The sequence below is a fragment of the Aplysia californica genome, unplaced genomic scaffold (assembly GCF_000002075.1).
Source record: "Aplysia californica isolate F4 #8 unplaced genomic scaffold, AplCal3.0 scaffold00079, whole genome shotgun sequence".
Classification (NCBI taxonomy): domain Eukaryota; kingdom Metazoa; phylum Mollusca; class Gastropoda; order Aplysiida; family Aplysiidae; genus Aplysia; species Aplysia californica.
Genome location: NW_004797349.1, coordinates 1,460,380 through 1,476,125, shown reverse-complemented (window position 1 = coordinate 1,476,125; position 15,746 = coordinate 1,460,380). Strand labels below are relative to the sequence as shown.

Genomic DNA, 15,746 nt, shown 5'->3' with positions numbered 1-15,746 from the left:
CCCCAACTCTATCCCAAAGTAAATGAAAAGTTTCTTAACGAACGAAATAATCAGTTGAAACCGTTATGATCGCACGCAATGAACAGAGTGATCAGCTTGGCGGCTTGCTCGTTTATCCAATCACTGTTGTCACCGCTTACAACTATAGCAACCTTTAGGGCTCAGCAAAGGATGAGCCAATTCCCACGCCCTTTCCGTAATGTAGAAGACTGGAAAAAATAACACTGTACTAAGGGCTCACGCTCTCCTAGCCCTGACAATGGGGTGAAATTTGACAACACACTTTCCCGCAGTGACACAGATAACCACGCTCTCATTGGACCTTTGTTAGGTATGTTCTACTTTCTGCAACTGCACGACCCAATCCAGCTCAAAGACGGAATATGTTTGGAAAGTTGTGTGTGCATGTTTGTGTTTGTGCCGCTGAGATTTAACAGTTATAAATCACGTCGATTCCACTTTTAAGGCAACTTTTTCATCCAGAAGAATCTAACTTAGAACAAAGACATGGAAGACAAAAGTGACTCTTCTCGTTTGAATAGTTCTCAAAATACCGTGATAAGGTCGTATTGTTTGTTATTTGGTGGTAAAGAAGTGGAAGCAACAAAGCCCCACCCAAATTTTGGTCTACCCACCGCCACTGTTCACAATGGCAAACATACATACATACACACAAACACATAACTATAAATACATACACATATATAAATACTTACACATATACATACATAAATACAAAGAAACACAATATTACACCAATACAGAACAACAATTTCACAACCATGCTGTTTCTGGTCGCCATGGTGCAGCGCCCTGTTTGTTGAGCTATAGGGTGTCGTGTCTTGCTCAAGGACACACCCCAGAGACCACCCATAGAAAAGGCATAGTTACCAAGTTAGTACACCTGAGCAACTGTTATCTTCAAAGACTTTGATGCTTTTATGTATATATAGCCTATCATTTTCATTGAGTATCTCGGTCTTTCTGCTGGCAACCCCCCCTCCCCGGGGCGGTGCCTCAAACTGAAGTGTCTTTAGGCCATTCCCAAAGGGGGGACAGTTCTCGTTCTAATGCACTGTAGAATTGTAAATTGGCTGATCCAACAAATGTCATGCTCATAACTGTGCCTGAACTACATCATGGAACTGCTGCTTTTCTTTCCTTATCTTTACACTATCGTCATTTTCCTCTTCTTCTTTTGTATGTTTGTCACACTCTTGTGACCCGCTATTTCCGGTGTGCCTTGGTAGTAGAAGCACACTTTGTGCTGTTGAAGCAAGAGAGGTGAGCAGAGTAAGTCTGATTCCCTGTAAGGACTTCTCTGTTGACATCCACCCCTTGGCGCTCATAATATGTCCTTATTATGCACTTGCGAGCGCCGTAAAACCTCTACTAAAACTAACTCTCTGCTGGCATGCCGTAACCCTCTCATGCCAGGGAAGGCTCGGACAGGCAGGGTCAAAGCCCACCTCCAAATATCCTAAACTTGTTATGACGTGAAACATTCTTGAAAAGACAAAACTATACCATAAAAATAAGTATAAAATAATGGGATACAATATAGTACAATAATATAACATAATAATAACCTAATCTAATCTAATCTTATGATATACATGCATGTACCACAATATTTTGTTTTATTTTGTTTTGGTAAGTGTTTTACGGCGCTTGCAACTGCATAAGGTCATATGAGCGTGCGCAGCTTGGTAGGAATTAATTTTGAATTTAGCACGGGTGGTAGCTGAAGCCTACCCTTATTGATTTAGGTCTACCAAGGGATCTTTAACGTGCGCAGCTTGCACACGGGACCTCCGGGATTTTTCGCCCTTATCAGAGGAGGCTTGGTGTTAGATCGTACCATATGACCTAAGATCAGGGGTGTGGATGAAAAACAGCAGTAAGAAGTAGCCAAGGAGTAGCTGTAGAAAGGCTGCAGAAAGAGGTAGGAGCCAAACGAAAGGGGGCAAAGGGTGGTGGGTAAAGTGGAGACGAAAGCAGAACATGGAGACAACATCTGAACATGGCTAGAGAGCAGGAAAGGAAGTGAAAGGAGAATACTTTAGAGAAGAAAATTTTCCGTCGATTTTAGGTTTCGAACCCGGGACCTATTGAATGCGAAGCGAACACAGCACTTTAGACAACGAGAGCCCCCCCCCCCCCCCCCCCACATACACACACACACACACACACATACACACACACACACACACACACACACACACACACACACACACACACACACACACACAATAAAACTATGTTCGCGGCGCAACGAACACACACTCACTACGCTTGGTTCAAAGTACGACCGTCTTTAATTCATTCGTGTTAGAGTAGGCGGAGCGATAAACACAATTAAGCAATTAAAACAAACCCAAACAAATTATAGTTTGATACTTACGAACAAATACCCAACACTGCCTCTCTCCAGAAGATGGTTATGATCTGCAGCCTGCACCACTACCACCACACGTACTGGACTATGGAGCAGGCTCGGGGGCAGCTCAGCTTTCTGAGGGGTCAGAGTTGACCCTGAAACAGGTCAATTGGGCCTGGTGCAAAGATTCTCTGCCTTGGCCTCGCGTGAACACACGGGGAAGTCCCCGTTAGTCACCTTGTAGCCACGACCAGGCGGTCTGGTCTGAGGTCACATAATAAGTTAGATTAGTCTGTTCAGGGTTTACACGTTGTCCAGAATACTGTTGATATCTTATCTCCCATACATCCGTGTGGTCAGTACGTGGCCGGCTGGATTCAAAGACGGGAATGAAATGTAATATCTGGTGTGGGATAAATAATAGCATTTAACAGAAATGGGACTACGTTCTCTTAACCCCCCCCCAAAAAAAAATAAAAAAATTAACAAAACAACCACAAAAAACCCACAGCCCCCCCCCCCCCCACACACACAAAACAAAACAACAAACAACGCCCCCCTCCCGCAATCACCATTATCAAAAACAACATAAAAGCCCAAAACAGGAATTAAGACTTTAATTAGCAGCTCCCAGTTTCTTCAGCACAAAGTGTATTTCAGTATTTTTGATAAGACAAAATTAGGAATCATTTGTTACTTTCTGCTTTCTATAGCAGGAGAAAAAATTTGCCGTGATAATATTATGTCTCACGGCTTTAGTTTGGAATGCTGTTTATATTTCAGGTGAACCGATTATCACCACGGGACTTGGTTTCAATTAATGCTAATTCTTGTCATGATATCTAAAAACAGGGAAATAATGTGTCGAGTGTGGGCAAATATAATATAATAATACATAAAATTGTGTTCTATCTGTCAAGTTGTTTTGCTCAGACCTTTGAAAGTTGTATGCTACATCATGAAAATAGTTGTCACATATCCCAATTGGCGGAAGACTCACACGACTTCAAAATGTCACTCTTATAAATAGCTAGCTTGATGTTCGAATTTATCATCTCAGTCCTCTTATAACTTATAGGGACTTAAAGACTTGCCTGCAGCCTGTTTGTACTGGCACAGCTATTGTTCACACTTGCCATCCCTACAGACTACCAGGTACGTATTTGCAGTAGAGATAATTGCAGTAAATATAAAGAGGAGAAGCTTTACAATTGATAAAGCATTTTTAGCCCACTATAACCAAAATCAGAACCCGCATGTGCAATCTACAGAGAGCAAGTCCAGTATCTTACAATTAGATAAGGGCAGCCTATAAGGTATGCTCCAGGTCTTCAGTTCTTGGGAAGTCTTCTCTAAAAGCTTTCAAAGTGTAAAGAGGTCATTTTGAAACTCTAAATCTAGTGTTCTTGCTGTTCATGATGAACCAGGCACTTTCCAAAAAGCCAAGGTATTTTTGAAGTCAACATGTTGTCAGGAATAAGCAACAAATAATTTTATCAACAGCAGTAACATACACATACACACGCATACACACGCACACACACGCACACGCACACACACACACACACAAGCGCACAAAAATAAACCCAAGTCTCCATCAAGGATATCATATACAAGGGAAGTATTTATTCATTTTTTATTGCTGAATGCATTGCGTATGTTTTGTCATTATCACATAGAGAAGTAGATCAAATAACATTTCATGTAGAATGGCAAAAAGGCCTCAGTGAACATATACCATGACATTGCTACAAAGCGAAGACCTGTCGGTGTTTACGCCTCAAGGGTCCTTGGGAAATGCAATTCCTAGTAATTTTGTAGGGGAATAGCTCTACACCTTGCCATTATTATCAAAATTGCCACAAGCATACTGAAGGTAGGTTCATGGTAACATTAAAGATTGTACTCTACATTACATACTTCTTAGCTTGGTTCCTCAGTAACTCTTTTCAAGGGGCTATATAAGAGACCACAAATAAGTGGTGTACAGTACTTTAAAAGCAGACAAGGAAAATAGTAGGCATAACAGACATTTCTGTAGATTTGGATTCTCCTCCTTCAATACAGTTTAGTTTAACTTGTCAGCTGGATGAACAATGAAATGTTTGAAGAAAGACAAAGAACGTAAGACACTCATCTTTTTTAGAAGTACAGATGCTCCTTGACTTTTACAGGATATACGGTCCTGACCTTTCAATTTGAAGTTGAAAACATCAAAAGATTAAAATGCGTCTTTTGGTATAGTGTACATAGTCTGGGAAATCACAGCTAGAAATTCCTTTGTTAAACAAGTTAAGAAAAACCGACTGTTGGGTAAAACCATCAAAAAGAAATCCACTTTTACTGAAGTGCTGAATTGAATATCTGCATTCTTGAATGACAATACCCCCTGCAAAGCATACCCCCGAAAAACAGCAGAAGAAGATTGTATTGCATAACACTGGCCCAGCCAAAGTGAATCTGTTCTCCCCCCCCCCCCCAATCAAACAACAAGGACATAATTGGCATGGTAAGATAGTATAAGTATACTATATGTGACATGCTTACTTTAAAAGAGATCAAATCTTTTGATTCATTCAAATGTCAGCTGAAGTTGTTTCTGTTTTTAAATTAATAAGATGGATATTTGGAGTGATTTCCTTTTAGTCAGAAAACAACGTTTTATGTTACTGTTGTACGTTGTACTGTATTGTAAAGTGCTCAGAGCCTGTGTACTTTAATCGCGGTTGAGCGCTATATAAATGTCATTTATTATTATTATTATTATGTGTTTTTTTTAAACGATATTTTTAATGAAAAAAAAAACTGGGATGGGGGGGGGGTCTGAATTACTTGTAACTCATTTAAATAATGATCAGAAAAATTCTTTAGAACAATATTCAAACAAAAGTCATCTCACTTCAATGAACATTTCTTTTTCCACATGCATGAGAGTTATAATACATGATAGATGGGACTACTTCCTGATAGGACGAACAGCTTGTTGATATTGAGTAAACGGCACAAACTGGAAAAAGAACTTTAACATTTTGTCTTGAGGAGACTATTTTTAATCAAACAACAGGAACTGAACCAGGTCAGTAATTTTCCTTTCCTAACGGTGGAGCATTTAGCTCATTATGGATCCAGATACTGCATTATACAATACAATACGCAACCCTATCACCAAATCATTTCAGTCCCCCCCGCTTCAGCTTTTTGCATAAACTTGTAGAACAAATTAAGAGAAACAGATAAGTGGTAACAGTGGGAAGACTTGACATGGTTTACCAAGAGAGGCAACACTAGAAGACGAACTAGGAAACGTTGTCAACACCATTACATCAAAATGCAGAGAACTACAGTAAAAATTTGATAACACAAAACTTCACAGGACCAGAGAATTTCTTCTATTTAAGCAAATTTTGTGTTAAGGGAAGTTGCAATGCATAGAATAAAGAAAGAAAAAAACCTCCTGGGTTTTGGAATTGCTTTTGTGGTAACAGGAAATTCATGCTACATGTAAATAACTTTATATCAAACAAAATCTGTTGTAAGTGGTTTGGGTATCTCACTAGAAGAGTGCACTGTCAGCTCAGTTGGTATCATGCTGGACTTTCGAGCAGAAGACCCTGGTTCAAATTCCCTGTGATGTGTGTGTGTGTTTGTGTGTGTGTGTGCATGTGTGTGTGTATGTGAGAGTGATGGTTTTGAACTTGGGTTGTTTTGGTGAGTCATAAAACTCTCCATCCATTTGGCTTGGTCCTATCGGAGAGGTGTGTTAAATTCATGGGTCCTGCCTCTTAAATAACCTTACAGTGTTGAAAGGGGAGTCAAACCTTTACAATGTCACGATGCTATCCCACTAGACTGGCACCATGCATCAAGGTACTTGCTGCATTTAACATGAACATCACTGGTGACAAAGCAAGTTGCAGACAAAAGACAAAAAGGTTGGTCACATATCACACTGTGTGGCCACCAGCCGAGGCCTTCCGGATGACGAGGCCTTCCGGATGACGAGGCCTTCCGGATGTCATCCGTACAGTAACTCTATACCTCCTCACAGAGAGCACAATGTCGCAAGTCAAAGGGTAATGTATGATAAGTAAGCAAATAACTTCATTCACAGCATCCCAACACCTTACAACTTTCTTAAACTTTGAAAACACACAAACTTAAAAAAAAAAAAAGGTTCCCTTCTTTATGTAGGCAAAGCAGAAAACATGTCCAATGATGGATTAGGGAAACTATGTAACCAAGCCTGCAAAGAAAAGAACAGTAGAATAGATAATCAAAACTGTTAACCCTATTCACGTATCAAACATTAATATCATGACAAACTTGTTATACGCAAGAAATTTGGTGAAAACAGAAAAAGGTAGAACTCTTTATTACTGCCACCAGCATAATGGTGACAATATTAGAAGAGCCGGGGTTGTAGATCAAACCTCTCCTCGTGTTGGAAATGAACATGCTGGAATTTAAAGCTTCTATAACTCTGTGTGTACAGGGAGAGAGTAGACATGCTTTGTTTTCTGAATAAAACAAACACGAGTTACATACTAAGTTAAAAAATTTGCTGAAGTATAATGTAGAGCTAAGCTCAATTTGCAAGAAATTTGCTGGTTGAAAGTGCCTTTCTTAAAAACGAAAAGCACACAGAGTACTTGCAGTTTGACTAAAACAGATATGTGGTGAAGGTGACCACTGAATATTCACAACAGCACGAACATTAAAAACATAACTGAAAGACAATTGTAAATTGTGGCAAATGGATATGCAGGAGGGATATGATCTTGTCAAAACATTCAGTAAAAACGATTAGGCATTGCAATGATTGTTACACATCACAAAATAACAATGCTTAGCTTGTAGAAATTATAGGTTTCTTTCAATAATATCACTGTCTACTTACCTGTCAAGGTAAAACTAAATTTCGGAAAACAGAGAAGTTTCTGCCTTTCCTATCTCTGATCCAATGATAAATTCTAAATCTTGCACTTTGTCGGCATATGAGTTGATCAAAATTATTGAAGGATTTAGAGACTGGCCCTGGATAAAAAAGGATTTCGAGAAACCTCTAATTTGCAGTATGGCTATTCTTAATGGATAAAAGAAATGTATACAGTAAAATAAAAATGTCATGGCTTTGAAGGCGAAAAGAGGTAAATAATACATTGCCTATTATGGTAAGAAGGAAACTGCTATTTTACTTTATAATGTACACCATGAAACTTACATTTTGGTGGATTTCAGCAGATCTATCACCTTACACTCTGCTGTTCCGACACTTTCAAATTCGACTCAACTTAACCACAGTCATCAGTCATTTGATTGACAACTAGCTCTCCTCCCTTTGCTTAAAAAACCCCAAAAACCAGTGGAATTATCATTAAGTCTTAAAGCGATGACATAACAGGCAAAAGGGGCATAACATGGGCAAAAGAAGAGCTTCTGAATAACAGGTTGGGACTAATAAGGTCTAAGCAACTTAAAGCAAAGTGATAAGTACACATGTACTTTAAGTATCTACAGTGCCTTACAACACCTGCCATGAATGTAAATATATTAAAACAAAATTGAGCTCATGATTAACAGGTAATAAAAATGTCCCCCCCCTCCCGGCCCTAGCTAACGAGTCATTACATAATTCTCGTCATCTAAATATCATATTAAAAGACCCAAAATAGTCTTTTTTTTTTCAGTTATCACAAAATCTCTTTAACTCTTAATATGACAGTCTCAGAACTCCAAATTAAATTGCAGAACAACACAATCAGTCCTTGCTAAAAGGCCTTATTTTATGTTTTCTCATTACCAGCGACTTTCAGATATAGAAAACCCTCTGGGACCTTCTGGGACTATTTCTTCAGCAAGCTGTTAATTTGTTATAAACCCAGAAAGCAGTGTTTTCAGGAGAGAGAAAAAAACTTCTCATTCCTTTCATCTTTCAGATACAAAACCCTCAGGGACCTTCTGCAACTATTTCTTCTGCAAGCTGTTCATCTATTATAAACCAGAAAGCCAAATTTTTCAGGAGAGAGAAAATTTTTTATATCTTTTACAAATAGTACCTATATTACATATCTTTTCTAACTTATTTAAATTTATAAGAATTTCAACAAAATACTTCGGGAGCCACAGATTAAGAAGCTGCAATTAACATTTTTTCCTAAATTTATGGGCTTATATATATCTGAACAGCTTGCTGATGATTTGTCCTTACCTCTAAGTGCACCTTGCGAGATAGGGGAAATAAAACTGGCAAGCATTTTCAGTTGCTTAGTAAATAAAAAAACCCCCAGCAACTCTAAAACACCCCTGAGGTATAAGTTAAATTTCCTACATGCTCAAAAGTATTTCCAACTTAACACGACTTAAAATAGACACTTAAATTTCCCATAACAGGATCCGATCGGACGATAATACAGTAGTTTGGATTTGTTATTTCAGAGAAATTTCGAGATGAAAATGTATATTGATCAGAGGGCAAGACAATACCTCAAAGTGAATGCTGTCAAAAATGAACATACGAGGCCCGCCAAATCTCATAAGAGGCAAGGAAGGCGTTTCAAGATTGGATTATAATGCTTATATGCCATTCAAACTTCTACACACTGATAGGAAAACTTTACACAATATAAGCAGTACACGAAGGACAACGTAAATTTGTGCATTCATGTCTGATGAAAGAGAAAAAAAATTAAAATAAGATTCATTATGCTTTTAGTATGATGAACACTATTTGAGATACGGATATGTATTTAAGCACACACATCTACAAACTCAGCTGGTAAAAAAAAAGAAGAAAAACAACCCACATCTTGATTCAATAAACTGCATCCAGATTCATTCTTCCTCTGAAGAATTTATCTTACTCCCAAAACATAATACAGTATTTCAACAGCATCATGAAATTCATGAAACATGCCATTTTCATCTGATATAACATTTTCGCTTAAACAAAATGAAACCATTGTATATGACAAACAATCACTATTCTAAAAAATGTGTACAATGATTGATTTTCTTAATCCCTCCCTCCCTCCCCCCCCCACCCCTTTTCTCCACAAAGGACACTTGTGAAGTTTACTTACTTATGGTCAGTTACATATGGTCAGCAAAAGACTTCGCTGTATGGAAAGGAGCAGTAAAAAACCTGAACCATCTGCACAGACCCCATCATTGTCTCTAAGTAACTTCAACTGCATATGTCCTCCCAAGCTAAAATACAAACATATTGTTCACTTTACATTAATGCTCAATGTCCGAAATTTAAACAAATACCACCTTGTTGGCTTTTATGAGATGAAGAAGGCAAGCTTACTGGCTGTCAATATTTCCGAAAAAGAAACTCCAATTATAGGGTAAGCAGATTTTTTTAATCTACTTAAAAATTTGACAAAGTAAACGGATAGAGGCCAAAAAATAGGGCCCAAACACTATTTCAAGTCAAAATGGTCATATGAATACAACATTTGGTATGAGTGTTGAGGTATATAATGATAAGAAACTGAACAAACTACTATGCATTATACCAGTCTACATTATATAAACACATAGCCTACCTTTCTCTCAAAATAGGGATTTCCCTTTTTCTTTCCCCCATCAACCAATATTACAAGAGAGATAGTGTTATTCCTGAAACCTGCCAAGAAGGTCCACATACTGATTATTCAATAAACTTTGCATCACAATGATATTGTAAAAACAAATATTTCAAACGTTTGTTCCATACTTTGCTTTGTGAGTTATTGCTACTAAGAGCAAGTGTTGTTCAGAAGAAAAAAGCCTAAATACATGATATAAGAGACAGATTTGGCTGGCCAGTCATCAATAATGAGTATTATGCTGTCAAAAATCAATATCCTGGTAGTTTCATTCTAAGACAACAGTTCCAAAAAGATCACCATTGTACAAATAAAATACTCATATTTAATTATTGTTCATACCTCTACAACACACACTATTACTATAAGGCAATAATGATATGAAAAACGATTACTAAATTCAGAAAAAAGGTACCAGAGACGAGTCACGATACTTGTTCAGCAATCTGCAGTGTCTATATATTTCTATATCAGAGTCTCTAAGTATGTACCAAATGTGTAAGAGGCACATATTAGCTCCACACTGAAGGAGTACTTGCCTGATTGGCCTTTTTGTCTTGATAATACACAAATAAATGGCTCATTTCTGTATTTTGTAGCCATAGCACTTTAGTCACAACAATATTGCAGGAACACAGTAAAATACATCATATACAAATAATCTACCCTGTTTCAAATTTTCTTCCTTGTGTCATCAAGGGATACAAGTAAAGCGTCACTGAGCTATACTGTTGTAAGCTGACAAAACGTCTTTTTTTTCCCACAGCAGTTTCTAGAAAAAGAGTTTTTTTATCAGTATAATTATTTAACAATGTAAAAATAGAGTGATTCAGAAATCTGAATTCTATTTTATTAAAAAACTAGTCAGTTTCACTTTTTTTTCCACATAGGTAGGGTAACTGATCAGGCTTTCGATTTAGCAAATAAAAAATGTTGGCGCCAAAATGAAAAAAGGGGTTTTGTCAGCTTACGACAATATAGTCAAACATTATTATATCTGAGTCCACCGTATAAGCCTTTCACAAGACGGATCCAGATAATTATCATTCAAAAACATTTAACCATGCCGGCAATACAACGCTCCATATTTTTTGGGGGTCATTTCTAGGTTTTGGACCACCTTGAGCTCATACCTTTTTGAGTTCTACTTAAAAAAAGCTTATGTTTGGATTTTAATCATTAGTAATCATTGTTTATAAATGTTGAAAAGGTAATGTCACTGCTGTTTTACACTATTATTGAAAACTAAATTTTAAGTGATTTGAAACAACAATTTGTAGTGTTTTTTCTAATAGCTATACAATGATCAGTCTCAACAAAGAGGACTTATTTTTGCTGCAATAGGCATACACCTGTTCAACAGCAAAGGTCGCTAAGAAACATTACAAGAAATAAGAAAAGTCTTTTGAAGAATTGGGGAAAAACGTAAAACTAAATACAAATATTAAATTCAACTTTATCCAACTTGTTTCAGAGATTGAGCTGAGAAAAACCACATTGATATAATTATAACATAACTGAATATACCTTTAAGGTAGCATACTCATTTAATTCACATCGGCATAGCTGGGAATATAAGTGTATACACAAACTATAATGAAATATAACAACTTCCTTACATACTGAATCTTTAAAACCATTTAAACATCAGCATCAAAGTCATTAGTATGTAAGCCACTTTCAGGCAGACATCTTTCTGATTACAGTAAGGATCATTCAATATTCAAAGAGAAATGTGGTTTACAGAGTTCGAAAAGAAATTTCATTTTTTCCATAATTAATGAAACTCTTGATATATAGTAAACAAAAGCACCCTTATATTCAAAACAAAATTTCATTTGAAAGTATAGCACCTGCGTCCGTCATGGATAACATTATATGCATATATAATATAGAGGAACCTTTAAAAAATTATTCGGTTTTCACCCTAAATCAAATTTCCAGTAACTCTCTTTTGTCTTGAATTGTAATAAGGAATATTCAAGCACAATATTCAAGCTCTCTGCCCTACACTCATCCTGTATCATCTAAGGTGGAGCATGCACAAACTGGTTGTAGCAGTCTAAGGAAGTCTGTACATAATTCATGCTTTTTGACAACATCACTTCTTCATTGAAATAAAAAGTTTAACATTTTCCACATCCTTCCATCAACTTGACATGATATGGATCCATAACAGTAACCAAACGATTTATGACACGTAGTTTACATGTAGCTGCAAATCTAGATTTCGAAAACACCGGAGAACCTTTCGCACCCATAGCTCAACCTGATTTATACTGACTAGCAACACAAAGTTTATGTGAGTGCACATATCACTGACACACACACATACACACATATATATATATATATATATTACGTGACTGAAGAGTGCACAAGGACAGTAGCTCAGAAATAGATCACACATCCAGATCTCATGAGATACAAATTGCTTGTTCCTTCCCTTTAGAGGAATACATCAAGTAATGCATAATTTTTTTACATTTATTAACATAATCATATCAGTCCCAGCAAGCTGAATGTTGACATGGTGTGTCAAAAGGAAAAGGGCAGTTCTGTACAAATCTGACATTCTGTGGCAGAGAGAAATATTTCGTTCACTTCAATTACTACCTCTTAAGTTGATGCTGATGCTAACAGCATCATAATCTGACCCTCCTTTGAATAGCCATAAAGCACTCTCTATTTATCTCTCTCACCCGAAGTCTAAAACTGAAGAAGTAGAAGAAGATACCATGGCTAAAAGGGGATTTCCATAAATTCCTACCTGCCAACTCCCAAGGAAAGTCAAATTCAAAAATTATTTCTGAGCATCTGCAAAAATAATAAGAATTCTAAGTAAAGAACAAAATGTAACACTAACAACTTTTTCAGATTTGAATTGCAGTGTTCTTGTTGGTTTTCTAAAGATGTTTTCTTCCTTTGCTCCTAAGATTTGGAATTCCCTCCTAAAAGAAATGAATGTACCAGAGAGAGAGATTTTAACTGATTCAGCCAGCAGAAAATATGTACTTCGGACGCAAATAATTTGTGACTGTTTTGTGACATAACAGGTGTCTCCAAAACGTTAATAAAGAAATATCTAAATTTGAAAAAAACCCCTCTGTCTGTCACATAAAAATGCTCAGAATAAAAAAATAGATTCAATGACACCAGATAATAAAAAGGTTGAAATGTTCGTTATCAGGAAAAAGGAAAGGGAGAAAAGTGCTGTGAAAAAAGGAAGCCAAATAGAAGAGCAGCTATGAGCGGCTCTGCGTCAAAACACAGGAGACATTCGGCTGCTGTGAGCAGTGCTGCCGGCTGAATCAGTTAAGAAAAGTATTAAGATGCATTTATTCAATGCTGTCCTCTGCCACTAGTTTTTGTATGTGACAATGTGAGTAGGTCTGGGAGTTGAGTGTGTGTGTGTGTGTGTGTGTGTTTGTGTGTGTGTTTGTGTGTGTGTGTGTGTGTGTGTGTGTGTGTGTGTGTGTGTGTGTGTGTGTGGTGTCGCTCAATGGTCTTAACATGTACTTTTTCTGTTTTTTGATTTGTCAGTAGCATTGAAAAAGAATTCTTCCTTGTACAGCTTTTAGCGCCTACTAGGGACTTGGCCCTCTATAAATTCACATTATTAATATAATAATAATTATCATTGCAAAGAATATAGTTATTCAGGGTCTAAAGATAAATTAAGAACATTTGAAGTGTTGGTGAGGGTAAAAATTAACAAGAAAATTATCTGAATTCATAGAAATCTTATTTCTTCTTGAACCTTCGAGTGACATTTTCCCACACCATTCCAACACAACAGTGAACTTGTTTATGAAAACATGACAGAAAGTGTTTCTGTCCCCTCAGCCCCTACCCCTGCCTGAAGCATTTACAGTACAGGAGAAAAATGCGTAAACCAACAATACAGCTGAGCATGTCATGATAATCAATTCCTGAATCCAAGGCACATTTACATTTCAACACAACAAGGTAAAAGAAATTTATAATGCTGATTAGAAGTTTGTCCAAAAGACTGAACGACAGAGTGAATATAGCTGAACAAGCTCTAACAACCACCAGTCCAACACAATCACCCGTACAAATGACTCCTTCCCATTTCTCTCCCCCCCCCCCCCATGAGTTTTTTTAAAAACATTATAATGACACGATCCAAGACATCCACCTGTCTAAGACAACCACTGTTCTCCTCAGCGATGGATGGCTATCTCGAACGCTTTTGACTGTGTATGGGAATCACACGCCTAACTATAACACTCTTGACAAAGTCCACAACAAACTTCTAGCACACAGCATGTTTGGAATCGGCAGACCCATCTAGACAAGCAAACTTCCGCTGCTGTAATCTGTAGTCTGGAATATGAACACCAGTTGACAGCACTGTTTTTCTCCAAAAGAAACTCTGGAATTTTTCGATCAGTCAAAGGTAAGCGTTACCATAACCATGGTAAGAATACCGAGACAGATAAATGCGACTTGCTTGAAGGATTCCCTGTGGAAAGAAAAACGTTAAGTTCTCAGAATTAAGAGAAAAAATGAAGAGATGAATGACATTCCAGAAACATTTCACTTTCATACTCTACATACAAACATTCTGGCCTGTTAAACTAGATACAACCATGTAACAAAAGTTTAAAAAAATCGATCCAGTTGTTGTTGTTGTTGTTATCAATCCAGACATTAAAAAATAGACATTGAATTATTGAAAACAATACAAACACAACAAAATTTAAACAGAAACTGATTAGTACAATATAGCAAAACAGAAACAAGAGGAAGACATAGATCATAGACATAATAAGCCCTCAAAACTTGCATACTTCGAGCCTACTTTCCACACACACACACACACACACACACACACACACACACACACATATTCACTCCCCCCACCGCCACACACAACGTCTGAAGAAGTCGATCACACCAGAGTGCCCATCAATCACAGATATGCACCACGTATTGCTACGGATTTACCTCATCTTTGGAGAAACACTGAAATGCAGTGAAGTGATGAGTTCTAGCAGTAGGTGACTGAACAAAGACAACAACTATTATGAAAAAGACATCTACAATGACAGAACAAACAAAAGGATCCATACCAGCCATGTTTTTCCTGAAGAAGGTCTGGCACAACAGTGACCAGAGCTATGTACATAAACCCTCCAGAAGTGAAAGGAAGAATCCAGGCTGTTCTCTCTCCTGTGAGAAGAATATAAACACCGTAATAATATAATAATGAATACATTCAAATGTGTCACGACGTGGTGGAAACAGGCACTCCTCAATTTTTAGGCATGCCGAGCTATTGGTATCATCATAAAGCTTGTTCAATTGTCTTGTTTTCGATTTAAAAAGTACCTATCTTGAATAAAAGTCAAGATATTTTCCATTGAAGGGGGTAGGGGTCGTTTGGTTTCAGAGGTAAAATTACCGAGAAAAAGGCCGGCAAAGTTTGGTGACTTCCATAACTTGAGAGTACTTGGAAAGTGAAAATGTACATTTTTTTTACCTCTTATCAAAGAAAATTATTCAGTAAAATCTATACAGAAATGTGTTTTTCAATGGGCAATAAAGGCATTGAGCACACCCCCCCCCCAAATTCGAGAAAAAAGTCGAATTGGCTGGAAAATGCCTGTTTCTTTGATTTCAATATTTTGACGAGCGCCTAATTTCAACATGTTGTCTCACAAATGTACAAAACCATATAAATAATAAATCTTCAAAATTTCAAAACTTCCCATACAGTGTTGAAATGAGTATTTACGTTCACCCCC

The 15,746-nt window shown here is 37.2% G+C and overlaps 1 protein-coding gene across 1 annotated transcript in view; it reads right to left on the bottom strand.

Moving 5' to 3' along the window:
- Positions 1 to 11,120: 11,120 nt before the first annotated feature.
- LOC101859557 (zinc transporter ZIP13) overlaps positions 11,121 to 15,746 on the bottom strand; it is a gene marked incomplete at its 5' end in the record, with an annotated part of 8,596 nt that continues 3,970 nt past the window's right edge. The window contains 2 exon segments of the mRNA XM_013080248.2: positions 11,121 to 14,461; positions 15,072 to 15,171. Coding sequence (XP_012935702.1) covers positions 14,386 to 14,461; positions 15,072 to 15,171 — 176 coding nt within the window.